Consider the following 25,473-nt stretch of genomic DNA (forward strand, 5'->3'; position numbering starts at 1 on the left):
CATGGAAACAAGTCCTGTAGAGGTACAGTACTATAATAGCATGCTTCAAAGCTAGCTAACAAAATATATAGAACTGTTCCAGTTTTTAAATAGATATGCCTTGGGGAGGTTATTCTAAGTCTTTACTTCCTAGATGAAATGAAAAGACAGGTTTTCTCCAAGACACGGAGGCAGACCTGACTATTGAAATTATGTGGTGTTATTCCACGTTAAATGTGAAGTAATAACAGATTTACTCAGTACTAGTTCAAACTGGTCATCACAAAGAACTGGCTTATGCATGGAGGCGCTAGCAATAGGGGCAGTATTGTGCTAACAGCAAAATCGCAATTGTGAGCTTGTCTGTTAGAACAGACAAACAGTGCACATATCACAAACTGCATTGAGGTGGTGATTTGCTCTGTCAGCATCAGATTTTTGTAGGGGGGGAGTTCATTTGGTATGAAGATCACAGAACAAGGGGAAAAAAATCCTCATTTTTAATTCCCCGTGCTTCTTGTGAATAGTTTTCTACAGTCTAAAGAGTTTCAAGGCACAGCTTTCTCCACTAGCTTAGGTCTTTCAGAATACCATGTGTGTTGTGTTGGAAAAGCTAATTCTGGAAACTAAGGGTTACATATAAATGGGTGTAGCATGAAACAGATTGCAGGTTTGGTTGGCATTTACTTTGTTACAGGAAGCAGGACTGCATTTCTGAATGTCAGGAGGTGTCTACTGAAAGCTAACAGCTCTGCTGCAGCAGCATTTTTCAAGTAGTTTGCTTAAATGTTAATTTTCAGCCAGATATAGACTAGCCCTTAGCTTGCAACTGAAGACTTGAGTCCTTGTGTGCCTGTGCTTCATGATAGGTGTCCCGTACGTGGTGACGTTTTGGGGAGGATGGAGTTTCTGGGGCAAATGGACAAAGCCATTCATTCTGAAGACAAAGCTCCACTTCTGAGCCACCAGAGACATCAGTAAGACAGAGTCATAGGCGGCTTTCCTGCAGTCAGCTTATTGCAGAGCCAAAGTGGTACGCCGTGTACTGACACTCGGCAGGCTGGCTTCGGATCCCCTGGTGGTTGCTATGTGGAAGAGGTGGTTCTTCCTTCCTACACAACTCGAAAGGCTGCATATTTTGGACATTCTTATTCCTAGCACTGAAGTTGAGTGGTTTTTTGAATGTAACATTTAACTAAATCATCCTGTGGTGTTGTGAAGTCTGCCTTTTCTCTCTTTCAATCCAGGAGAAGCTAGAGCTAAGGTACACTGTGTTTTAATTTGCTGTTTTAATGCTGAAGGCAGGTAGCCCTGCACACTGTTGAGAATTGTTCTATGCTTTGCTTGCTGTGTGTCCTCTTCAGAGGGTTTACTTGCAGCTGCAATAGCATGTTGCTGAGATAATCATTTATTAGCTGGGCGTACAGTGGTGTGACCCTTTCCTACCGTACAAAAGTGCCACTGTTGTTGGGCCTCAATTTAAATTAAAAGCATCCAGCACCACACAAAGCAAGTATTTTGTGTATTGTACTGAGATGTCTTCAGGATGGACAGAGAAGCCTTGGTTATAGGCTACACAGATATACTTCAAGACTTCAGCCTTTCAAAAAAGAGGAAAAAGAAAAGTAGTGGTCTCAGGCACGTTACTGGTCTCCCACCTACCTCATGTAAGCTGAAGATATGGAAAGGAATGGGACTGGTGTTTGTGACACACAGATAAGCTATTTGATATTTTGGAATGGGCACGTGACCTTTCTGCCAGAAACGTGCAGTGAAAGAGTTAACTTCTCAAATCATGCTCTTGGGCTTAGCAGCATTTCTAGTAGCATGGAAAGGCAATAGAAGTGTTTGCAAACAGCCTGTTGCTTTCATTTAAAAATAATAATAGATAGAGGCCAGACAGCTACAATAACTACATTCTACTACTTAAATCCATGATTCAGTGCTTACAGCCTGAAGAACTTGAATGTCTACAGAGTGGACACCCCTTCAGCTAAACCAGAAGCGACAGCAGTTACCAGAACTTGGGTATCTCCAGTTGGAGATGTATTTAAAAAATAATAACAATAAATTGCTGTGCTGACCTAGATACTGAAATCTTGTCTTGGTGGTTCTGTGTCAGTGTATCAGTTTGTAGTTGTGTTTGTAGCTGCAAGGTTAATGACTGAGTGCATGTTTATTTCTGTGAGACAAAGCTAGATGCTTTCCATCAGCAATTACAGATACGACGCTTCACTATAAAATTTCCTTCAGACATGAAAACAAAACTGATGTTCAACTGTCATTTTCTTAACAGGGCAAGCACAAGCCCAACCTTCTTGATCAACTGCAGTTGCTGTTGTACAAAATAGCTCCTGACAAGGGTAGGGTGCAGAGCCTGACCAGTTGAACACCGAGAACTCGGCTGGCCTCATGCTGGTCTCACTGGAGTGCTCTGTGCTGCTGTCCCCACGGAGCTCTGAGAGCTCACAGTGCTGGCATTGGTGTTGCCGGGGTTCAGCAGCAGGGATCAAAAAGATGACAGCCATGCCATAGCTGGAGGATGAGGAGCTGAACCCAGTGTGATGCGAACTGCCATCTGTCTCTCTCTCAGCTAAGGCAAAACTACAAAAGGTACAAAAAAACATGGCTGTATCACAAGCTGTGCCTTACACAGGCTGTCGGTAGCATGTCTCTTCTGACATTTTTATGGGCATGCTTAAACTGAATTTTCAGAGCTGCATATACACTGACACCTGCAGCATTTTGTAGTAATATTTACTACTTTATTTTTATTTAAATATTTTTATCACTGTGTGTAAAAGGCAGTGAAATTCTTACTAATGCAACTTCACAAAATCAGGTGATAGTCCACAGAAAAACTGCTCTGAATCAATTTTAATATACTGAAACGCAAATTCTTCTGAAAGCTCTCTACTTTACGGATAAATCCTAAAGATTTTGTGTTAATAAGCATTTTAAAAACTAGTCTGGATGTTCCTTCTGTAACCTTGCAGTTGTTTGTATGTTGGGACACTGAGGAAAGTCAGGATGGGGAATTAAAAACTTGAGTGGGAAAGGGGATAAAGCTGAAGTATCACCTCCAAAAATGGTGGTAGCCAGCAGGAAGATGGAAGCATTCATCTCAGCACTCAAGTATTGGCCAAGTCTTGTGAATCAAAAAAATAGAGTATGGGGAAAACATGCATAAGAGCAAACTACTTCTTACACTTTGGGAAAACCTATAGCTCAGTTGGTTATGTTTTTCAATAAACATGTGCTTTGAAAATACCACGAATCTGCTCGCATCTTTCTTCTTAAGCTTGGAAGAATGGAGTGTGTAGTTCTGGAAGAAAATTAAAAGTCCTAACTTCACAGTCAAATTACCGCAGGAAGATTTAAAGACATAGCTGATCAATAATAGGCAAGATGACAAAATGGTGGTATCACTTAAAGCTGTTTTATGTTTATAAAAGTAAGTACTAACATTTGTATTTTAAATGATTATTTCTCCAGTGATACCTGCATTTTTAAGTAGAGTACATGAAGACTGTGTTAGTTCTATCTCTGCAAGCATTATTTTTCTAGAGATGAAATTAGTCAAATAATGGTAGTAAGACCGTATGTTTTTTCCACACCTTTCACATTAATACTGTTGAGCTGGTTTGGTGCTTAAGGGCATCACTTCCAAACCACTGCCTTCAGAGCTGTGAGAGTGCACTGAGCTCCAGGCTGTAGACGTTCGTGTATCAGACGTTTGTCTGGGCTCTCTTAACACACAGGCCATCCTACAGACTCAGGACCCTTGGCAAAGGGTTTGGGTTGGACTTTCCTGTCCTGGCCCCAACTACTGGATTTGGGCTGCTTCAAAACCTGGTCATTCATTTATGAATGAACACCCCCTAAATTGCAAGCTACAAACTTCAGCACATTTTCTTTTTTCCTAGAATCTGGCTAACATTGTGCTAATTAAGTAACAGATGGAAAGGCTTTTTCATTACCTACTAGTAGTGTATAACTGCTATACTAGTAAGCGTTTGGCAGCTAGGAAGTCTGGAAGTACACAGATAAGTGAGTCTTACTGTAAATCTGGCTAATTATTCTCCAAAAGGTAATTTGTTTTCGGTATACTTTATGAAATCTTAGGTATTTCTCTATTACAACAGGACATAGGAACCTTAAAATAAAGGATTTTTTTGTTTTGTTTTGTTTTAAGCTTATATCTGTTGCTGCTTGTTTAGTCACACTGCCCTGCTTTTTGTGGAAGCAAAAAAAAAAAAAAAAAAAAAGGTTTATCTGGGTTTTGTTAGATATACTTTGATTTTTCTTTCAATTTCTTTCTGATAATGTTGAAATTTTAGTTTTAAATAAATAAATTACTCAAATCATAATCAAAACAAAACATTAGAAGATAAGGGCATCAACTCTTACAACTGAAAAAATACGTAAATACCATTTCAATAACTGGTTTCCTTTTAATGCTGTTCAATAATAATGAAAAGCACCACTTTATAGCAGTCCTTCATGCTCTCTCTCTCTCTCAAGAGGGGGAAATATTAATGCTGTTTTGTGTAAATGGTCAGTTCCTTAACTGTTTCAGTAGACAAATGTAGCCCATGCAGAACCTGCTTACTAAATAAATGTAACCCCTGCAGCAGCGCATCTGACTTTTATGAAACATTGCAGTAAATGTTTTCACTGGAACCTCCAAAGTGAACTTTAAATGAAGGTGACAATAACTAGTCCAGGTTTTTTTTCCCCCGTTTCATTCAAGGTAAAACTATCAGACAGTAGGTGACTTACTGATTTTATTGCTTTCAATTAGCAACCCAATTTTATACTCTTTAATTATCATTTAATTGGACTACCCCTCTACACTCAGAGCCTGGCAGCAAAACCAGCTGATCTACTCTTTGGCACCACTGAGGGGGTGAAAATTTCTTCCATAAGTCTTTCTCCAGAGGATACATTACTGCCGAAATAGAAACTCTTCACTGGAAGTGGCAAATCTGCTCTGGTATTTCCTTTCTAGCCCATGAATTCCCACCTCCTCATTTGTGCCCACCTCTGAATACACTGTTTGAGTGGTGGTTACAAATGAGTGGGCTGAAGCCTCCAAAGTGAAGCTTTTGTAATTAAAAAGTAACCAGATAGGGACATCCAAATGATTCTTAAATTAGATTCAAAAAAGTGATGTTGGTATATGTGTAAGTTGCTTAGGGACATGTGTAAGTTGTCCCTGTGATTGTTCCAAGAGTGTCACATCCGTGCGTGTTGGTAGTGGAGGGGGAGTTAGAGTCGCAGCCTGACCTTGAGAGCAAGCTGGAGTACAAGGCAGTATAAGGCTGGAGTACAAGGTGAGACACACGAGGAGCAGCTGAGGTCCCTTGGTGTGCTCAGCCCCGAGCAGAGCAGGCTGAAGGGAGGCCTCATGGCGGCCTGCAGCTCCCTCACGAGGGGAGCGGAGGGGCAGGCGCTGAGCTCTGCTCTCTGGGGACAGCGACAGGACCCGAGGGGATGGCATGGAGCTGGGACAGGGGAGGGTCAGGCTGGGGGTTAGGGAAAGGTTCTGCACGCAGAGGGTGGTTGGGTGCTGGGACAGGCTCCCCAGGGCAGGGATCACAGCACTGAGCTGCTGGAGTTCAAGGAGCATTTGGCCAATGCTCTCAGGCACATGGTCTGATTTCTGGGTGGTGCTGTGTGGAGCCAGGAGTTGGACTCAACGATCCCTGTGTGTCCCTTGCAACTCAGGATATTCTATGAGCTCTCCTCCTTCCCCCTAGAGGAGGAGGAGACAGGAAGCACCAGCAGGAAAAGAAAAAAAAAAAAAAAAAAAAAAAAAAAAGGAAATAGGAAGGACATGTTGCTCTCCTGTTACTAGTCCTGGACTCAATATGCAGATATCATTCTCCTCTCTGATGGTGATTACATGTGTGGGCTTAAAAAAACAACAAACCTTCCACCATCTGGTGGCTGGTCTTCTTTCCTTGTCAGCTTCTGGCTCCTCTGTAAACTGTTTTGGGAGTGGGGGGAGAGAGCTGTTTATATGGAAGGTAAATCAGTTAGTAGAGGAATCTCTGCTTTAACCTCCTTCTTTAATCGTCAGGGTTAAATGTTTTCGGCTCACAGTTCAGTTGCAGTTATTTGTAGCTGGCATTGCCATTTGCTTTGTAATTCAATTCAGATGATTCTTCTTGGCCCAAATTAGAGCAGACTAGTACAAGGAGCTTGGTGCATGTGGAAACTGATCGCTGTAACTCCATATTTAAGGTTGTCTGAGTTGTAAATGTTTCCCCTGAGTTTTAAGGTACAGTTATTTGGTTTGAATTTGCTTTTGGATTTTTGATTTATAATATCAGATCATACCTGACAAGATTTCTCAGCTACTGAAAAACGCTGAGTAACAACCATATCGTGGTCATAGACGTGCTGTAATATTCTCCTTAATCAGTGTGGCCTCAGTTCCAGCTGTTTGCCTTCGAACCAGTTATTTATTTGAGTCTATTTTCTGAATAGCTTTCAGCTACACATTCTTTGGAGAGATGAGATTTTATTCATACATGTATCTACTTATAGGTGAGGAATTTGAAACTGGAGCATGAGCAGGAGAAAAACAAGATCTTGTCAGAAGCATTAGAGACGCTAGCTACTGAACACCATGAACTAGAGCAGTCTCTGGTTAAGGGATCTCCTCCTCTCAGCATCATCAGTGAAGAGCAGTTCTATGATGCTGTTTCAGGTAAGTAGTTACGTCCAGAATGCAAGTGTGCAGCCAGCATGGTGATTGCATTGAAGGGGGGGGGGAACTGTTGCACTTTAAGTGAAATCTTTGTCTTTCTAACATGGAACTGTCTCTGAGGAGAATGCTTCATGTGCTTGGTGACTGAGCCTCTAAAATCTTGCCCTAGTTCACCTGTAGAATTGTATTGTTTCATCTGAGTGTGATAGAAGGCTACAAAACTCAGGACGGTCATAAAAGGTTTGACTGCTTGGGTGTCTACGCCCTTTTTTAAAATAGCAAAACTTAAGACTCCTATTTTGGGAGATGTAACTGTATCGGGAAGCCTTATGACTTGCATTCTTCATGGTGGTGCTTCTTTTTTTTCTTAAGATCCATGTAAGAAACACAGGTTTTGAGGGATAATGACTTTAAGAAAGGCTTGTTTTATTTCACTTACCTTAGGTGTCGCAGGTGGAAGAAAAGGATGAAACAAAGTATTTTGTGTATTCCTGAAATATCTTTTCTGTCTACTGTCTGCTCTCCAGTTTAGAATCTTTCATATTTTTTGTTTGCAGAACATGCAGGTAGTAATTTTGGAAAACTGAATTGCATGAGGGTGGTTACAGTATGAGTTAGTGTAGAGGCTGTACGTGGTGGAGCTCAGTAATAGCTCTCATTGGGTAATCCCACAATGCAAAGCTGACTACAGCTAAGAAGGGTCTGGAAAATCTGAAGGGTGAACATAGGCTAAATGTAGTAGATAATTAGATTGGCATACTTTACGAGGAAGTATATTTGGGGTTACTTTTCTCCAAATTCAGCTGTCTGATGGTTCTGACAGATGAGGAGAAGCAGCACTCTCAGTCTCCTCGATGGGCGTTGTGTCGTGCACAACTTAACTAAGCAGAGAATAAAAACAGGCAGAGTGGATTCTGTGGTCAAGTTCTCAGAGTATCTCAAGTGCAGCACAGGAACACAGTGGATCAACAACAGACTACTCCTAGGCACAGTAACGAATTTAAATCTTCAGCAAAGGGAAGAGATTGAAGGACTCTAGAAACAGGTTCTTCAACTAGAACCCAAAAAATAATCCTGCTGAAAGGCCTCGGGCTCTTTGCTTGTTGTAACAAAGCAGAGATTACTTGTTTATATGGTGCTGCTGGAATGTAGCCTCTGCAGCCAGACCTGCTTTGTGCATGTGAGAGAACTCTCAGCTTTAGAGATCTGTTGTTCTATACCTCTCCTAAGTCCTTTTCTTGAATGAAAGTGATGAAAGCTGCTTGCCTAGTTGAGAGAGGTGGTGTTTTTGCCTCTCGAAGCTGCAAACAAATCACACCGAGTCAAGTAGTGTGACATTTTCATTTGTATGTATACATACATACATATATACACACACACACAGTTTAACATATGCCAATTCTCTCTCCCAAAGGAGAGAGTTACATGACATAATTCATCTTGATTGCAATTTAAATAATTTTCCAGGACACACTCACTTTCTTGACTGTCAGCTTCACCAGACTTGCATTAGATTGTCTTCTCTAGGCTGCTCACATGTGGTGCTTTGTAGTGATTTGGGTCCTCTGTGCCTTTGAGGACACGTGTCTGGGGGAAGGGCACTCTGATTTTGTGGGCTAGAGAAAGGCAGATGTGACGTAGTTTCCTGGCTGCTGGATGCATGTTACGACTTTCACCATAAGCACAAAGGGATTTAGATGTTTGTGGGTGTGATATGAAGCATGTTGTGGGTGGTTTTTTTTTTTTTTTTTTTTTTTTTTTTAAGCTAATCGCTAGGGTCCTGATTACTTTACTAACCCTCTTGCTTTTCTGCCATGTCTGTTGAGTTTCAGCTAGAAGGACTGTAGTGCACCACCATAGTGAGAGCAGAGGGGTCAGGGGACACATGACACTGGCTCAGAGTTTGGGAATGTGGGTCTCCTTTCTTGGGCTATTGAAAGAGGGGATAGGGTGATATTTTCCTAACAGAGAACAATGGACCCAACTGTCACAAGCCAACAAGTTTTAGAAATCTAAAATACTCAGACTTCGGGTCTTCGAAGATTTTACTAAATCTGTTTTTCAAATGTCTGTTCATTTTGGATAAATGGGCGTGTTCACAAATCATCTTACTAGTCAGCAGGAGAGATTCAGCAAATGCCAATGTATTTTAACAGGGTGCTGTGACAGGTTATAATGTCTGTCAATGGCAAAATATCACTACTTGGAGAGCATTTTATCTGTTAGTACCCCATCTTTTTCCAGTTATGTTTTTGCCTGGTTATAGTTCTCTGATTTTTTTAAATTTTCGCTGTAGGAGTGAGTTTACAGAAGTGAGAGTGTTGCATAACTCAGCTTGCACTTTGAGCTGAAGAATCCTTAGCTTTGACTTGACAACTTGAAAGAAGGAGCCACTGCCGCTTTTTTGTTCTTTATTTTTTTAAAAAAAATATATTTATTTTGGAATTTACGTGCATTAGACACTTCTGCTTGTTTACTCTCAACAAATGTATCACTAGCTGTGACAACTGGGAGCAAGGCAAGAATTTTCAAACGTGTTTTTGAACGTGAGATGTAACAGAAAGAACATGTTCACAGCAGCATCATCTTGTCCCCATTGACCACGGTCTGATTCATGCTTCAGAGCAATCTGAACGCATGAATTGGGCTCTTGAATGAAGGTGAATCAGAAGATACAGTTCAGTTCCCATTAGACATTTGATCCATAGTAGGAGAGTAGAGCTAATCTGAGGAGAAAACCAACAGAAATGTAACTAGTTCAAGTGCCAAGTCCTCAGCACCATCTGCTTAGTCTACAGCTCTGCTCCAGCTGAGGCATGCTATTTGCTAATGTTGGCATAGGCTAAGCTGGTCACTGATAAGCCTGTGTTGTGTATTTCTGGTTGTGGGTACTGTGGAATTGTGTTCACTATTACAGAAATGCCCTATTTCTTTTCCAAAACCGGGGTAAAGAAGATGTTTATAACTTGGTAAGACTGCGTACTGTAGTCGTTTATTTGCCGAAGTCTTCCTTTTTTTTTTTTAATATTATTTCTCTTTTAATTTTAAGTGATATGCTGCTATCAGTGTTTTCTGGGTGTTACAGTAAATGCTGAATCCCCCGCAGTGGGAGGGCAGTAGATCCTGACCATGAAAGGAAGAACCTACAGGAACTAGGAGTTAGTTTGCATTACAAAAGCATGATTTCCAGAGTTCAAAACCAGCAAAATTTTGTGTTGTTAACCTGAACTCTGTTAGTAATAGGTCATTTAACAGTGCTTCCTGGTGCTTTCACCTTCTCATCCTGGGAGTGGTGGAAATGTTTATTAGTAGCACGTGAAGCGCCTGAGCTCTTGGCTGCAGGTTTGAATGGTTAACATGTGCCAAACTCTCCTACATTCAGAGCAGAGCAGGGCAAGGGAGGCATTGTGGAAGGGAAGATGCACTGAACAAGTGGCAAAATTTACAAAGACCAGTGGCATCTTCCAGAGAGCTGGAGACGTTACCTGTTTCAAGTACACAAACCTCAGCAAGCATTTGAAGACAGAATACAAGTGCGGTCATCTGCAATGCTGAAAAATGGCTAAGCAGGTCAAGAATTATAGGGTGAAGGTACTTGATTTTGCCTTGTCCCTAATTATCTGCAAATCAAAGACCCGATTTAGGAAGAGCTTGTAACTGTCTTGATGTTTTTTTCGTAAAAGGTTTTTATCCAAGAAGGTTTTCTCTTTGTTTGTTTTGCAAACAAAGCTTTTGTGTGTGTTGAAGTGTGTGTTGAAGTGTGCGTTGACAGTTTTGCACAGATGTGATCTTACTATAAATGCAATTATTTAGCTGCAGGCATATGTAGATTATATTAAACCTAACCTGCCATAATACGGCTTCAGCTGTTACGTGCTACTCATGGGTTCTGTGTTCATCAACACTGTACTTAAATGCTGCTCTGCTAGAAGTGGTAGATGAGTTCTGGTGCTTTTGTTCACTTCTTAGTTTGTTTCCAGTTATCAGCTCACTTAAAAGTCATACAAAAAAAGCATGGGAACTTACAGCTCTTCCCTTCCATATTTAGGGTATTTTGTCAAATGCTATATTTGAATGCACCAAAAATGTTCCACAACCTCCATGAGAATATTGTTGGCTATGGGCTTCTTGCCTTAAAGATAGTTAAAAGAGCAAATCCAAGCATCTCAGAGAGAGGGTGAGAACCACCTGGTCAGTGTTGAAACACAACCTTGCCGGTGGTTAAACAATACCTTTTGAAGGTGTATTTATTGCTCTAATACATTGACCAATCTTTTCGTTGGAAACTGGAGGCTCACCAGTTGTTGCAATAGGAGATGACCTTCTCTTGACTTAGGTGATCATTGCTTTTGCTCTCCCACTCTTGCAAGAGGTAGCTGATGTTTTACTGTTACCCTGACACTTTGGGTTTTGAGCTGGAGAGCTTTATGTTCAGCCTTTTCTTGTCTTAAAGATCACTTAAATCTTGGCTTCTGAATAGGGAGTCTTATTCTGTCTCCCCCCTCCTCGGCCCACACCCCCTTCAGTTCACTAGAATAAAATCTCATTTTCTCCTAGTCATCTGTTTGACAGCTGCTCTGTAGCAACTTGTGAATATAAATCCTTTTTTTACTGTAACGGGGGAGTATGCAAATCTTAATTCAGAAAAGAGATAGCTCTAAGTACATCGGGAAAAACTGGCTTTGAGTTGCCTGTTGATCAGGCTAGCGATACAATACCGGGTTTGTTCACTCTGACACCTAAGCGAACTCTCAAGGCTTGTTAAGCTGGTTTTGCCAACGAGATAGTTGAGGTTTTAGGGATTAGTGACTGAGCTCTTTAATGGCAGGAGCTGTTGTAGACATGCTTTCTCAATGAGAGCCCTTTCTCAGAGATATGGGAGGAGCATCTATAGAGAGTGAATTTCTTCTAACAGTGTCTGGTTTTCATTCTGGTTTCACCATTCTTCATTGCACAACATGCTTTTTATTTATTTATTTATTTTGATTAAGTAAGCCATGTGCCCTGGAGAAGGCTGTCTGGTCATTGTCCAGCCCTGGAAGAGGTTTGCAGGTGCTGGGCTCAGTCATTTCAGCATAGTTGTCTCCTGGCACTGTGACATATGGCCAGCATTTGGAGACCTGAGCACATGTAGTCTTTAAAGATTCTCGTTAGGCTGAGAGGCATATCAGTATGATCAGTGGTTCTGGTGAAGCTTACCTATGCTGTTCTTTCCACCTCTGGAGTCCTAGATCTGTCGCAGAAATTCACGTTGAGGGAGTTGTGGGGAATGTCGTCATGATGCTCAGCTGAAAACAAGACAGCCCCTGATGGTGTAAAGGAGCCTTATGGCAGGCAGACTCCTCTGTTGTGTTACAGGGTTTGGTCCTTGTTTCATGCTTTCCCTGTCACAATAACTGTTGGCACAGTTAAGCAGCTACTTAACTAGAAAACTTACCTGGGAGGGGTTTAGGGCTTGTCATGCGTTGGCTGTAGGAGGTGGTCAGGGTGCTGAGGGCCCAGTTGTGTTACACTGCTAGCGTGTCCTTTCCTCTGTGCTATTTGAGTATGCAGCAGTGTTTTTCTGACTACCTAGGCTTCTGGTCTCTAAAGAAATCTGTATTTATGTAACAGTTGTCCACAGGTAAAAAATAAAAAATCATCTGCTTATCCTACTTTTTATAAACAGTACCCACCCAACTAATTCTTTGATATGTTACGTCATAAATTGGCATGTAACTAGACCGACAAATTTGGGGAAACTTGTGAGAAGATTTTGTGGAGTGCCAGTCCACTTTTTTAGCATATCCTCAGCACCAGCTGGCACTTCTTTTCATTCCCTAGCAACTGGCTTAATTTCAGTACTGACTTGATGAGGATAGAGATGGATGTTTTTAACGAAAGCAAAGATCTCCTTTTTGTTTCTAGAGCTCATCCTCTCTAGAGGATGGAGACGTTGTGGCATAGTACATCCATTAATCAGGATTTTGTCCTGTTCTTAACACTTCTGTGGTCTGGATGTTGTAGAAAGTCCTGTCACTGTCCCCTTCACCAAAGCAATGTGTAAGTGACATGATATGGAGAAGCTACTGGGATTGCTTTTTAAGACAAAACAGGACAGTCCCTGGCAATGGACAACTGTGGCTGAGATATTGGTTTGGATGGGCTACTACGTCAGTGGCTTTTGGTTGCTGGTTTTGAATTAGAATCAATGTATGAGAGTGACTAATTTTGCAATTATTTCTCTGGGTATTTGCAGCCAAGAGCAGCAACATATGTTGAAGGAAGTGCAGAGCAGAAATGGTGTCTGCAACAGTTTGGGTTTGCTTTTTTTGGAAGATGAGGCTTGCATTAGGCTGTCTACCATTCATTGTTGTACCTGGTTTCTGCTAAAGGGCTTCCTAAATGAGGTAGAAATTGGTGCATCTTCACTTGTCATGAGCTGTTCCCTTGCTTCTTTGGACTTGCAATTGGATAATCCTTTGGCAAACTTGTCAGATTTGAAAGAGAGTTGACTTGGGAGAAGGAACAGAGTGCCTCCTTAGCAAGTCTGCTGATGATACAAAACTGGGAGGAGTGGCAAATAGCCCAGAGTGCTATGGGGCCATTCAGAGGGACCTGGACAGGTTGGAGAGTTGCGCAGTGAGAAACTCATGAAGTTCAACAAAGGCAAGTGCAGGTACAGGCTGGAGGCTGATGTGCTGGAAAACAGCTCTGCAGAGAGGGACCTGGTGGTCCTGGTGGACAGCAGGCTGACCATGAGCCAGCAGTGTGCCCTTGTGGCTAAGAAGGCCAACGGGATCCTGGGGTGCATTTGGAAGGGTGTTGCCAGCAGGTGAAGGGAGGTGATCCTGCCCATCCACTCAGCCCTGGGGAGGCCACACCTGGAGTGCTGGGTCCAGTTCTGGGCTCCCCAGTACAGGAGGGATGTGGGGCTACTGGAGCGAGTCCAGAGAAGGGCTATGAAGATGGTTAAGGGAGTGGAACCCCTCTTAGGGGGAAAGACTGGGGAGGGATCTGGGCCTGTTCAGCCTGGAGAAGAGAAGACTGAGAGAGGATCTTACCTTCCCTTTAGATATTTCTATACATCAGTATCAGGAGGATGGGGCCAGACTGTTTTTTGGTGGTGCCCAGCAACAGAATAAGAGGCAACAGGCATAAAGTTAAACCCAGGAAGTTCCAGCTGAATATGAGGAAAATCTTCACTGTGAGAGGAGCAGGGTACTGGCATAAGCTCCCCAGAGAGGTTTGGGGCCTCTTTGGAGATACTCAAAACTTACCTGGACGTGTGCACTGTGCTATTGCTGACCCTGTTTGAGCAGGGGGATTGGACTAGATGATTTCCAGAGGTCCTTTCCAGCCTCAGCCATACTGAGACTTTGTGCCAGGAGGTTTTTGCCCCTGAATTTAGGCCAAGGCGATCTGTTCTCAAGTGCTGGTTAAGCACTGTCTGACCAAGACACGGGTTGGAAGTAAGGTGTAGTTGATATTCTCAGTTGTAGCTGTGATGTGGATTGTACTATTAACCTACCTTCCAGAGTACAAAGCTTATCTTATTGATTGATGAGCTTATCGTTTAGACTTTGCTGGGACTTGCGTGGCTAGCATATTGTGTACAACACCTGCTTTTGTTTTTTGTTACTTGTTCAGTGAGTTGGGAAGTGAAGGCTTCTGAAAAGCACCGAGTGTCTAAGAATTTTGACCAAACTGAAATCTTACATAGGAGGAGCCGTCAGTGCTTGACTGTTGCATTAACTGTTAGGTAAGCTACTGGCATCTTTGTGACGCTGGCGCTTGTCCTAAGCAAGTTGTTGTAGCTTCAATTTACTAAAAACATCAGGTTTGGGCTCTGTTGGATAGAGGAGTTTTAATCTACTGTATTCTTTAGTCTACGTCTAGATACCGAGCCGCAGTGGTCTGTGACAGTACTAGTTACTTACCAAGTGGATGCTGTCATCAGGACACAGGAGCCGACTTAGGTTTCAGTTTTGTACAAGGAGAGAGGATCTGTTAGTGACTGAAGTACAGCACCGGCGGCAGATTCATTAACATGCACCTGCTCTTTTGCAGATTCAGAATCTGAAAAATCATTAAGTGGGTTTGAAACAACAACAGCGTACTCGCTGGAGGACAGCATGGATTCGAAAGACACGATAACTTCAAGCGTGTCCGAAGAAAAGGTTTGTGGCAGCGGAGAGTCCATGTCGAACGGAATCAAAAAGCACAGGTAGGATGTTGCCTGTTCTTAAGGTATTACAGCATGCATTAACAGCGAGTGAAAGACCACAAGAATCTCTGAAAACGTAATTGTGGAAAACTTCTATAGCTTTGCCAGGGATGGTTTAAAAATAGTTCTAAGATTTTATGATGAGTGTTTTTCCATGGCTAGTGTTTTCCTTTGCGTCTTGCTTTTCGATGATCAATTCTGAATAAGTAAAAATAAATAGATTATGCTGTGTAAAAATGAGTAGGTCTTATTGAAGTCTACGTGGATTTTTAATTCCTTCATGTATCTTTAATGCCTCCCATCGCCTCTTTAATTTCCAGTCATTTGATCCTTCTGTCGGTATTAGGAATGAATGAAAAAATATTGCTAGCCTGCCATCAGGAACTCAAATGCAAACAAAAGGAGTCTTATTCTAACAGTCTCATCTATGTTTTATGTGCTTATTTTGTGTTGTCAAATGATCCATTTTTGTTTGTTTCCTTGCCTATAAAAAGGAACAATAGGTCTAGAGTTAATGAGACGTAATAGACACCATGATTCTCAAGTTTCAGTGAAGGGCAACGTGATGTTTGTGCTACAGATAAAGTCAGACTTCAGCATGCTTCAGAAAGTCTCATTTGGGAGCGGTTTGGACACGCACAATGATGATGAGGACACCAGATCTCAGTAAAAACAGGGAATTAAAATTTAATTTTACTAAAGCAAACGAGACGTGCTTTAATCACTTGGTATCTTAACTAGCTAAATTGCAGCGACTGTCACAGCATGTGGCAATGTCAGAGACTTGATGTCTCAGGGTTCAACCTCTGAATGCATGTCCCTCCTGTAGCAGGCAAAGACTAAGGCAAATGAGGGCTTGGGTGGAGTAGCAGTGTGGTTAGGGAAGGTAATGTAAAGCAGCTGACTAAGCGTGCTGCTCTGCGCTGTTGTGCTGTTAGCAGGGCGGTGTTCATGGCCTTGGTTAAGTGCCTTTCCTAATTAGCACAGGAAGTGTAGGGAGGGGAAGCACTAGGTGAAGGTGAACGTCTGAATTACGTTCACTGCCTTGGAAAGCAGGAGGAGAAAGGAGGCAATTCAAGATCAATGTAAAAAGGATGATGAGTGTTGACATGTATTGTCTGGGCAGTTTTAACAGCAACTGATAATCTACTTAGTGTGAAAAGAAATAACTTGGCAAGTTTCCATAATGCTGCACTGTGTTATCAGAACTGCATGGAGCCGGGTGACTGGAGGAACGTTTAAAATCTATTTTTATAAGATATGAAAAGCTGTACATATCTGTCCATAGGTTGTTCTCTCTGAGTTGCTTAAGATGTAGGATATTACAGTAAAGCCAGAGCATAAATTGGCTGTCTATTAATATACTGCACAGGAAAAGTGGAAACCTCTCTCTTGAATATAGATAAGAATGTATGGTCACGCTTTACATGACTAAATAGCCAGAGCATGTTTTAGGTTGAGCTGTAATGTCAAACTTTTACCTGGCACCTTGGTGACATGCTGGGATTTGTCTGTAAGTCTATTGATGCAAACTGTTTTTCCCCAGAGCACTACCAATTTAAACTTTACCTCCACGAGAGCCATCTCAGGGGATGGGAGTTGTGTGGTGCTTCTAGCGTTGTTTCTGAGACTCGTGGTGGCTGTGGTCTTTGTCCTGGTAAGGGATCTGCTTGCTGTGTCTGGCTGCAAGTCTGAATTCAAAACTGTGTCACCTAACTGGAGTTGCTGGTTCCGATTTGTGCCTGTTTTGGGGCTAGTTTATAGTGCAAGTAGACAAATACACATCATCCTGTGTCCTTTTCAGAGCAGAAACCTTACCTTCTTCATGCCATGCAAAATGTAGGGAGCAGAATTTTTTAACAGCACTTAATTCCATCATTACACTTTGTTAACCACATGTAAGCAAGTTTCCATAATGCTTATAGAATATGACTTATAGAATGACTTATTCTATGCTTATAGAATAGACTAGATAAATTTCTTTTGATTAAAATGCTTTATACCTTCCTGTGGTTTATTAGTTGTATAGAGGATCTGCAGCTGTATTTGGGCTGCACATAAGTACCCAACACTGTATGCCTGTCATTATAAATAACTCTTTCCTATCTCCGTTTAGAAAACCTGAGCTGCCATCCACCTTTGTTTTTTTTTCTTTTTTTTTTCTGAGCAGCATGTGTTTTGTGCAGGGAGGCAGAGGTTGCTTTTTGTTGGTTTGTTGTTGCTTTGGTGATGCAAGAGTCAATCTGTTGGTTTAAAAACAAATACCAGTGTTGGGATATACAGATGTAGACAGGTGAAGCCAGTGCCATTAAATATTTCACCAAAGGTGCTGTTTGTATCAGTTACAACCTGATTTTCAACAGACTGTTTGCCTTTTAAGCTTACTAGGCAGGTGCTAGGTAATGAAATGAAAATGCCAAGGTTTAGTTATGACTTGTAATTTGCTGTTTAAGTCTGGTTTTATTAATATAGCTTGCATCCTACTGAGTGGTCATAGTGCTTGAAAGAATGTGGCTGATGTGACTTCTTGTAGTTTTAGGCTGATTTGAGAGTACACTTCATAATTTTTGAAAACTTCATGGGAGAGGATTTGTCTAGTTAGGGGGAGTAGTACATTAAATAACTAGCTTGGGAGCATTCGAATCATTTCTTTCTTTAAAGGGGAATTTTTTAATCTGAGCCAAATTTAAAAAAAAATAAAAATCCATGGAAGTGTGGGATGTAACATAGTGTAACATCTATTTATCACTGCTGTTTCCCTCTTACTGCTGTGTTTCTGTAGTCAGCTTTCCCTTTAGGGGAACCTTTCAAAGGTGTTTGTGCTTGGCTTTTCATGAGCCAGGAGGTCTTTTGGTCAGGTTTACATGAAGAGCGAGCTAAACATGCCTTTTTCATGCCCTGTGTCTCCTTCCCAGCAGGATTCCTGTAGTAGTTAATCTGCTAAAGGTAAAGCTTGGACAAGTGTTTTTCAGTGAATGATCTTTAAATGCACCTTATCTGTTCTACATGCAAGTAAATTCCTGCAGATGTTTTTGTCACAGCTAAAATTAACTTCCGGAGGTGTTTCTAAAATTGACATCTGGGAGGAAATTTGTGCACTCACAAACCTTTCCCTTAATCACAGGGAGTAGGCCAAGGTTAGTAGGCCTCAGGTCTTGGCTGCCTGTCGTTTTTGCACGTGTCCTCACTTGTCCCCCACTAGCTTTCTTAGTGGCTTAAAGCAGTTCTGTTTCCTTGTTATGTATGTGTTATGTGGAGGAACGAACTGAACATCACATCGGTTTTGGCTCTTACACTCACAGGAAGAAATGTGGGTGAATGGCTTAAACTGAATGCCAACTTCCATGTAGTTAAATTGAATGGAGATTAACTTCCATGAAAATGTAAATTTTAATATTTAAGGCAAGTAATCCCTATGTATACTTCAAGCCAGAAGTATGTGAGTGTTTTACATGCAGAAGGACTTAAAAATATATGCTCTGCTAGCTCCACTCATTCGAGGACACACAGAGAAATAAGTCAACACTGAAAATGAAAGTAAGGCTGATTGCTTGGTGGACACTGTCCTCTCCTGGGCATTTGTATCAAAGCATCCACAAAAGTGTTTTTATACTTAATAAAATTCAAAATGATCTGTTTCACCACATATTTTGCTATGAGTGGAAAGTTGGAATAGGGAATGAGTGATACCATGTCAATCAATTAAAATAAATCCTGCTACCCACTCATGCTCTCTGCATGGGAGGCTGAGTAAAACAAGTCAGCGTTAGGCTGCTAGCAAGTAAGATGAAACGTAGTTTAGTACTTTAAGGAATTCAGGCATATCCTATTTTTTGATGGGATAGGTCTTGTATTTTAAGGAACATTTTTTGTTTGTACTGAAAACTGAAAGGTCAACCTTGGTAAAGGTGTTTTAGTAATAGATAAGTATGGAAGGTAATTTAGCAAATAGGGCTACTGAAACTAACTTAGCCCGAGTTAATTTTTTTTTTCTTCCCACATGGCAATGTTTCTGTTAATCAAAAAGGTGGGATGGAGGAGGCACCTACATCCTATTCAAACTGCAACTCTTAAGAAAATAAAAACGTATTGCTGTAGCTACTGTGGGGGGAAACAGCACCTTCCTGGTTAGGAGGGTGCCAATTGTGAGGCAGAGTTGGCTAAACTTTGAAATTAAGTAGTTGTTGCTGTTTGAGTGAGCTGTAGATAGCTCTTATCTATTGAGGATTTTCCTCATTGGTAATAGCCTCATAATCCAAACACTGATTTCAGTGTTGCTGTGGACAAAAGGCATTGACCTATATTTCTGCCTTTCTCTGGGTAAATTGGGTTAATAGTTGAGCTGGTTGGTAGCAGTACAAAAATGGAACAAAATCGTTACCCAATTTCAAGTAATGCTGAGGAATACAAGCTGTATGGCACAGCCTAAATGTTGGTCTTGAAAGTACGTTTCAGACCTGCGTCCAGATATGTCAGCCCCCTGTAGAAAAGGTTGTTACCTGTTCAGCTCTTTAATGAAGCTTCTTTTTCTGTTCTTTTTTTTTCTTTCTTTTTTTCTTTTTGAGGGTTGATTATAGTTATAGGCAATAAATGGCATGGCCCGTCATTGTTGCTACACAGGTGACTAGCAAGAAGAAACCCCACTATTAAACTCCCAAATCTGTTCAGACATAGTGAATGTACCTGCAGTGTCCTTCATGAAAAGGAATTCTTTTCCATTGCTCTTATACAAAATGAAGAGAATGGTACTGGTTTTGGAAAAATTCAGCTTTCTGGTCAGGTAAAGCAGCTTATATGATTCGAAGTAGGACTGTTGTTCCCCTTTGGGTTTTAATTTTAAATGTATGATGATGATGATGATTATTATTATTATTAATTTAATATATGGAATTTTGTTTAAATGAGCTTATGGACATGAAAGTTTAAATGAGATTGGTATTTGTAATGAAAGCTTCCCAGCCCTTTTGTGCTAGCTAAGAGTGGTTTGGCTTTACAGTTTACTGGGTGATTTGGAAAACTCTTACTTTCAAAGAAGAGTAGTTGGGTTTATCAGTCACCATTAGTAATGGAAAACTTCTCTTACTGTTTCTCTTTCTTCCCCATTTCTTTCCACAGAACAAGCTTGCCATCTCCAATGTTTTCCAGAAATGACTTCAGTATTTGGAGTATCTTAAGAAAATGCATTGGAATGGTGGGTAATCAGAAAGCTGTGATAAAGGATTTGAAGTTACTGTTTCATTTGAGGCCTAAGTGAGAGGGGAGAGGGATTTATTTATTTTTTAATTTGCTTCTTGTTCTTTGTTTATTTTTAACTAGGAAAATTAGAATTGCTTAGTGTAATACTGCTCGATTAAGAGCATTTTCTCTTTAATTTAAGCCTTAAAGTACTTTGTGGTAGCAGTTTGCTGTTTTTAACTTTCACAGAAACTTTAACTTTGCTCTTCTCCCTGCTCCCCTAGTATTTCAGTCTCCACTCCTAGCAGTGTTACTGGCCAGTGAACAGATCAGAGGTTAGTTGGCTGGCATGTAATCTGCTTCCAGCTAAGGGTGAATTGAGAAGTTGTTCTCCCAATTAGATCCTGCAGTGGGCTGAAAGTACTTACTGCTGATAAACCTCAATCATCCTGTAACACTAGCCTACAGAAGGGCATGTGTGTGTTTAGTCACTGTTGTTTTTTCCTCCTCCCCTGCTCTGGTTAGAAACAGCACACAACACCAAACAAGAAGTGAAAATGCTAGGGAATGCCTCTATTGGTAGCTCCAGGTCTCCTGAGTTGTGAAGCATCTGATGCTTGTCACAGTGGCTTTAGCAGAGAAGTGTTATATCCCTAAAATACAAAGAACAGATTGAAAGCCTATCTTGCAAAAGGTGTGTGTAAGGAGGAAAAACAAAAACAAACAAACAAAAAAAAACAAAGCCACAAAGGTGCTAGATCTTGTTTTTGTGGTTAAGAACAGTGCTGTTTACAACATGCATTGCCAGTGGTCATACTATGCTTTTAATTTGCTACTGCAGATGGCTTTAAACATTGCTACATCATGCATTCAAAGGGCATGTTTTAAAAAATATGAAAGAGAATAAACAGCATCAAAACTGCATTAAATTTATATTCCTGTTATAGAAATTCCCTTTTCAGAATAAAAAAATCCTGTTTGTATTCCTGTACAGTGACGTTTTGTCGTCCATTCTAATCCCCAGCCTGCTCACCTGCCTCCAGAAAAGATAATATGTTTAAGTAATTAGGTGGCCTATATCCTTTTTAAGAGTAATAAATAACTTAGTTTTTGAAAGGACCCATCATACTTCACTCTGTTGTTTTGTCTCACTTTCTTAATGTGTGTGTTAGTGGGAAGTTAGTTTATTTGATGTTTTATTTTCTTTTTGTTTCAAAGTAGCCTTACATGCCAACACAAGCTTACCAAGCTCACGAGGGATGTAGAGGGTTTTTTCCTTTTGGCATTAGCAGAGCCAGATCAAGCACATTGCATTAGCACTAAGAGCATAATTTATTTTTGTAATAAGCCAATTAGGTTTGGGTTACTGCAGGGCAGCGTATCTACTCATTTGTTTTTTAACACAAATTTCATTTGTGCATCAGGAGTTGTCCAAGATCACAATGCCAGTTATATTCAACGAGCCCCTCAGCTTCCTTCAGCGACTTACAGAGTACATGGAGCACACGTACCTCATCCACAAAGCCAGCTCGCTGTCTAGCACGACGGAGCGAATGCAGGTACTTTGGCTGTGATATTTTAAATGCATTTGGACATTTTTCTTTGTAGATAGTCTCTGTATAGGAGGAACTGCTATAATCTGCTTCATGTCAGATGCTCTTGTTAATCAGTTTTACGTACCTAAGAAAGTGTTTTGCTTTTCCTGAGGCTTGCTCTTTTTTTTTTTTTTTTTTTTTTTTTTTTTTTTTAGCATTTTTGAGGAAAACTATTTATTGCCCTCCCTTGAAAGTAGAACCTTTCTGTGCCACTTCAGAAGAGACATTCTGTAATACTGTGACTGTTAATGTTTGATAAAGACTAAAATCCTGGAGATGAACTGTGTGCTCGTTCTTTTTGAACAGTGTGTAGCTGCCTTTGCTGTGTCTGCTGTAGCTTCACAGTGGGAACGTACGGGGAAGCCGTTCAACCCATTGCTTGGAGAGACGTATGAATTGATCAGGTAATGAACAGAAGATGCACTGAAGAGCAAAGGGTGGTATTTGATGTACTAATGTTTGATTAGATTTGTCAGGTGGCTCGTAAGATGCTGCCTATTCTCGCAGCTGCTGAAGGTGTTTGCAATGTGCTGGTGTTCAGCCATGTGCCCCTCAGGGAAATTTCAACCCCCAGTGAACTTTTCAACTCAGAGAAGGCTATACAATTTGTCAGTTCGAAAAGCAGGCTTCTTTTTTATACAAAAAATGACTTTTCTGAAACTGTATCAATGAAAAGATGCACAAGATGTTAGAAGTATCATATTCATTGTATGAGTGTCCAGAATACAAATGGGCTATGCTAATATGGTACTGTGCAGCTGCACTGAGGGCAAACTCTTCTCTAAAACAAGTGAGCATCTGGTCTATAACTAAGCAAAAGTTTAAAGAAGAGGTCACTATCAAAGTAAACACACTGATCAGATTTGGTCGTTATTGCTACATCTTTACATGATGTCCTCGGTTATTTAGAATGAGGATATTTTATGTATGAGTTGAGCTGTTTTTTGTCCTACCTTAGGGCTTTAACTAAGTCTTGCACTGAGTAGAGCAACTGTGTGTGGGTCCAACTATCTATTTCACCATAGGGAAAAGAACCTCACTGTACTTGATACCTTAGATAAATGCTTTCTGTCATTTTTATTTTGTATCTTCAGAATACTGATTTTTAGAACCTTTATTTTGCAGAGATGATCTTGGATTTAGGCTTCTCTCAGAGCAAGTTAGCCATCATCCACCCATCAGTGCTTTCTATGCTGAAGGTTTAAATAACGACTTCGTGTTTCATGGATCAATTTATCCTAAACTCAAATTCTGGGGCAAGAGCGTGGAAGCGGAACCAAAAGGCACAATGACTTTGGAGCTCCTTGAGTAAGTTGATAAGTAAGAATTGCGTAGGTACATGGCCACATCTTTGATGGTTAGTGCGCATTAGAGCCTCGTGGCTTAGGAATGAGCATGTCTAACGCCCACATCCTAATGTTTGATGGCAGATTGCTTTGTGGGGTGGAGGGAGTGAGAAGATGAAAGGAACTGCTATCACTTGCCTTAATGAACTGTGTAATAATAGTAGTAATTGTTGGTGCTTATGTCTGCGTTCTGCACAGATGCCTGGGCATCCAGTCCTACTAAGACTAGCACACTTGAGTCCTATTGGCTTTCCTAATGTCTGTCATTCAGTGTCTACACTGAAGTTGCTGTTTAAGGAATTGATAAAACCAGTAGCAAGAGGTTAATAAAACTCTTACTTTGCTGGGCTTCTTGCTATGTCTGTTTCAAGACTTGATGCCATTTATGGAAGATGGTTTATTGCAGCAGTGACATTCAATACAAAGATACAAGTAACTTATTTTTATATCCCACAGACACAATGAAGCCTACACATGGACAAATCCTACTTGCTGTGTGCATAACATCATTGTGGGCAAACTTTGGATTGAGCAGTACGGAAATGTGGAAATAACTAACCACAAGTAAGTTGAGAATGTGAGTGCTTTCACTTGCTGCGAGTTCAAAAAGGAGAAATATTTGGAAGTAATTGGTGCCATCTTGTTCTGCCTGCAGAACTGGCGAGAAGTGTGTACTAAGCTTCAAGCCCTGTGGCCTCTTTGGGAAGGAGTTGCACAAAGTTGAAGGATACATTCAGGACAAGAGGTAACAGTTTCATTGCTAATAAGAAGCAAGTTGCTGCCCTTTGTTTGTGAAGGGAACTGTAGGCCTGAATGTCCTTAACACAGTATGCCAAGGGCATAAACCTGAAACAGCAGGTTGTGAATTGTGTAACACTAAGTGTGCAGTTTAAAAAAAAAAATTGCCCTCAAAAGTCCTTTTTTTTTCAGCTATTTTTGTCTGAAATGAAATAAATCTCTTTAAGCTCCTTTGTAAACTTGGTCTTTCTTGACAGCAAAAAGAAACTTTGTGCACTGTATGGGAAGTGGACGGAGTGTCTGTACAGTGTTGACCCAGCTACTTTCGAAGCTTACAAAAAAAATGACAAGAAAAATGCAGAAGAGAAGAAAAGCAGTAAACAGGTACTAGTCACGTATGAAGGTGGTATCTCAGAGGCGTGATAGGGCAGCTAAATATTTTTGTAGCGTTTAAGAGCATTAGGATTACTGTTCACTTGTTCTGTCTTTCGTAGTGATCCCACAAAACCAGACTGGATGAATATCGGTATTAAGGGATAAAAGGCATGTGCTCTCACAGATTTGTATTAAAGCTTCCCAAATATTGGAGTTATCTAGCTGCTGGCTGGTTCAATACCTGCCCCTTCCTCCCAAGGAGGTATTGCATACTTGTTAGTTGGACTGTGGTTCTGACAATGTACAATAACGTTTGTGTTTTAGCAGAACTTGGACTTAGAGAGGCAAAATAGACTAGCTTCTCATCTTGATAGGAAATCTTATTTTTCAGCTTTTTCAAGGTATTGTTTTCTATTACATTGTCCCAGCCATAGAATCATTAAATTTTTTCTCCCACAGTTGCATTTTTTTTTCTTTATTCTGGGAGAAAAATTAAAATGTTCTTAATTGTTTCAGACTTCTGGTAGGTTTTTGTTTAAGGTGTATGGTGACGGTGGCCCCTTACAGCTTGATGAAGAACAATCATTCACAGTTACTTAAAATAGGGATTGTTCCCCTTTGGTGACTATAGCCAGATTTCTTTGTTGGTTTTGGTGTTGGTCATTTTAATGTCAAAACAAGGGAGATAACTTTTGAAAGCAGTTGTTCCTGTGCAGGTTCAGACTGTTACTGTATCTGAGATTGCTCCAGTGCCTGTCATCAGGAGAGTACTAAGGCACTGGGGATTACTGCTTCTCCTTGAGTCTGGCCTGGTGAGCTCTAGGGAGAAAGGAGCAAAGAAAAACATACCTTGTGTCTTTGTTCAGCTACCACTGAACAACAAAGCTGAAGATGGCCCTTGCTTTACAGTTCAAAATGAAGCATGCTGTTGTGTAAAGCTCAAACTACGTGTTCCTCTGACACAAGTAAAGCACGTATTTTCTATTCATTTAGCAGAACTAGTTCTGTGAAGAAAACTGAAAGCTCTGTAATGCACACTATCAATCAGCATAGTTTTTGTTGAATATGTAATCCCACTGCCCCCTTGTGTTCGAGAAGCTGATATTGCATATAGGTTTTGACCTCGGTGACACAAGTCTCAAGTATAATATCTGGATGTGGTTTGTTTGTGTTTATTACCTTCAAGGTAATAAAGCTGTTATTCAGGCATGAAGGTACATTGCCATTCAAATTCCTTTTAATTAGAATTTTCAGATTTTTTTTTAGTTGTTTTCCAGCAATTCCTTCTTGCTGTGTTTTTGCTAATGTAGGATTTTTTCTGTCTCCCTTTATGGGAGCAGC

General features: G+C 40.8%; 1 protein-coding gene across 16 annotated transcripts in view; it reads left to right on the plus strand.

Moving 5' to 3' along the window:
* The window catches only part of OSBPL1A (oxysterol binding protein like 1A), a gene marked incomplete at its 5' end in the record, with an annotated part of 77,083 nt that overhangs the window by 41,764 nt on the left and 9,846 nt on the right, over positions 1–25,473 (plus strand). For 12 of the 16 annotated variants that reach the window (XM_084511858.1, XM_084511860.1, XM_084511850.1 and 9 more), the window contains 9 exons: positions 6,535–6,697; positions 14,747–14,903; positions 20,019–20,094; positions 21,503–21,637; positions 21,980–22,077; positions 22,799–22,981; positions 23,476–23,583; positions 23,675–23,764; positions 24,015–24,141. In XM_084511858.1, coding sequence (XP_084367984.1) covers positions 6,535–6,697; positions 14,747–14,903; positions 20,019–20,094; positions 21,503–21,637; positions 21,980–22,077; positions 22,799–22,981; positions 23,476–23,583; positions 23,675–23,764; positions 24,015–24,141 — 1,137 coding nt within the window. Of the gene's footprint in view, positions 1–6,534; positions 6,698–14,320; positions 14,439–14,746; positions 14,904–20,018; positions 20,095–21,502; positions 21,638–21,979; positions 22,078–22,798; positions 22,982–23,475; positions 23,584–23,674; positions 23,765–24,014; positions 24,142–25,473 lie in introns of those variants that run through there. The other 4 variants (XM_084511855.1, XM_084511857.1, XM_084511854.1 and 1 more) reach the window with 2 other exon arrangements.

The sequence above is a fragment of the Aythya ferina genome (genome assembly GCF_964211825.1).
Source record: "Aythya ferina genome assembly, chromosome: 2".
In the NCBI taxonomy this organism is placed as follows: domain Eukaryota; kingdom Metazoa; phylum Chordata; class Aves; order Anseriformes; family Anatidae; genus Aythya; species Aythya ferina.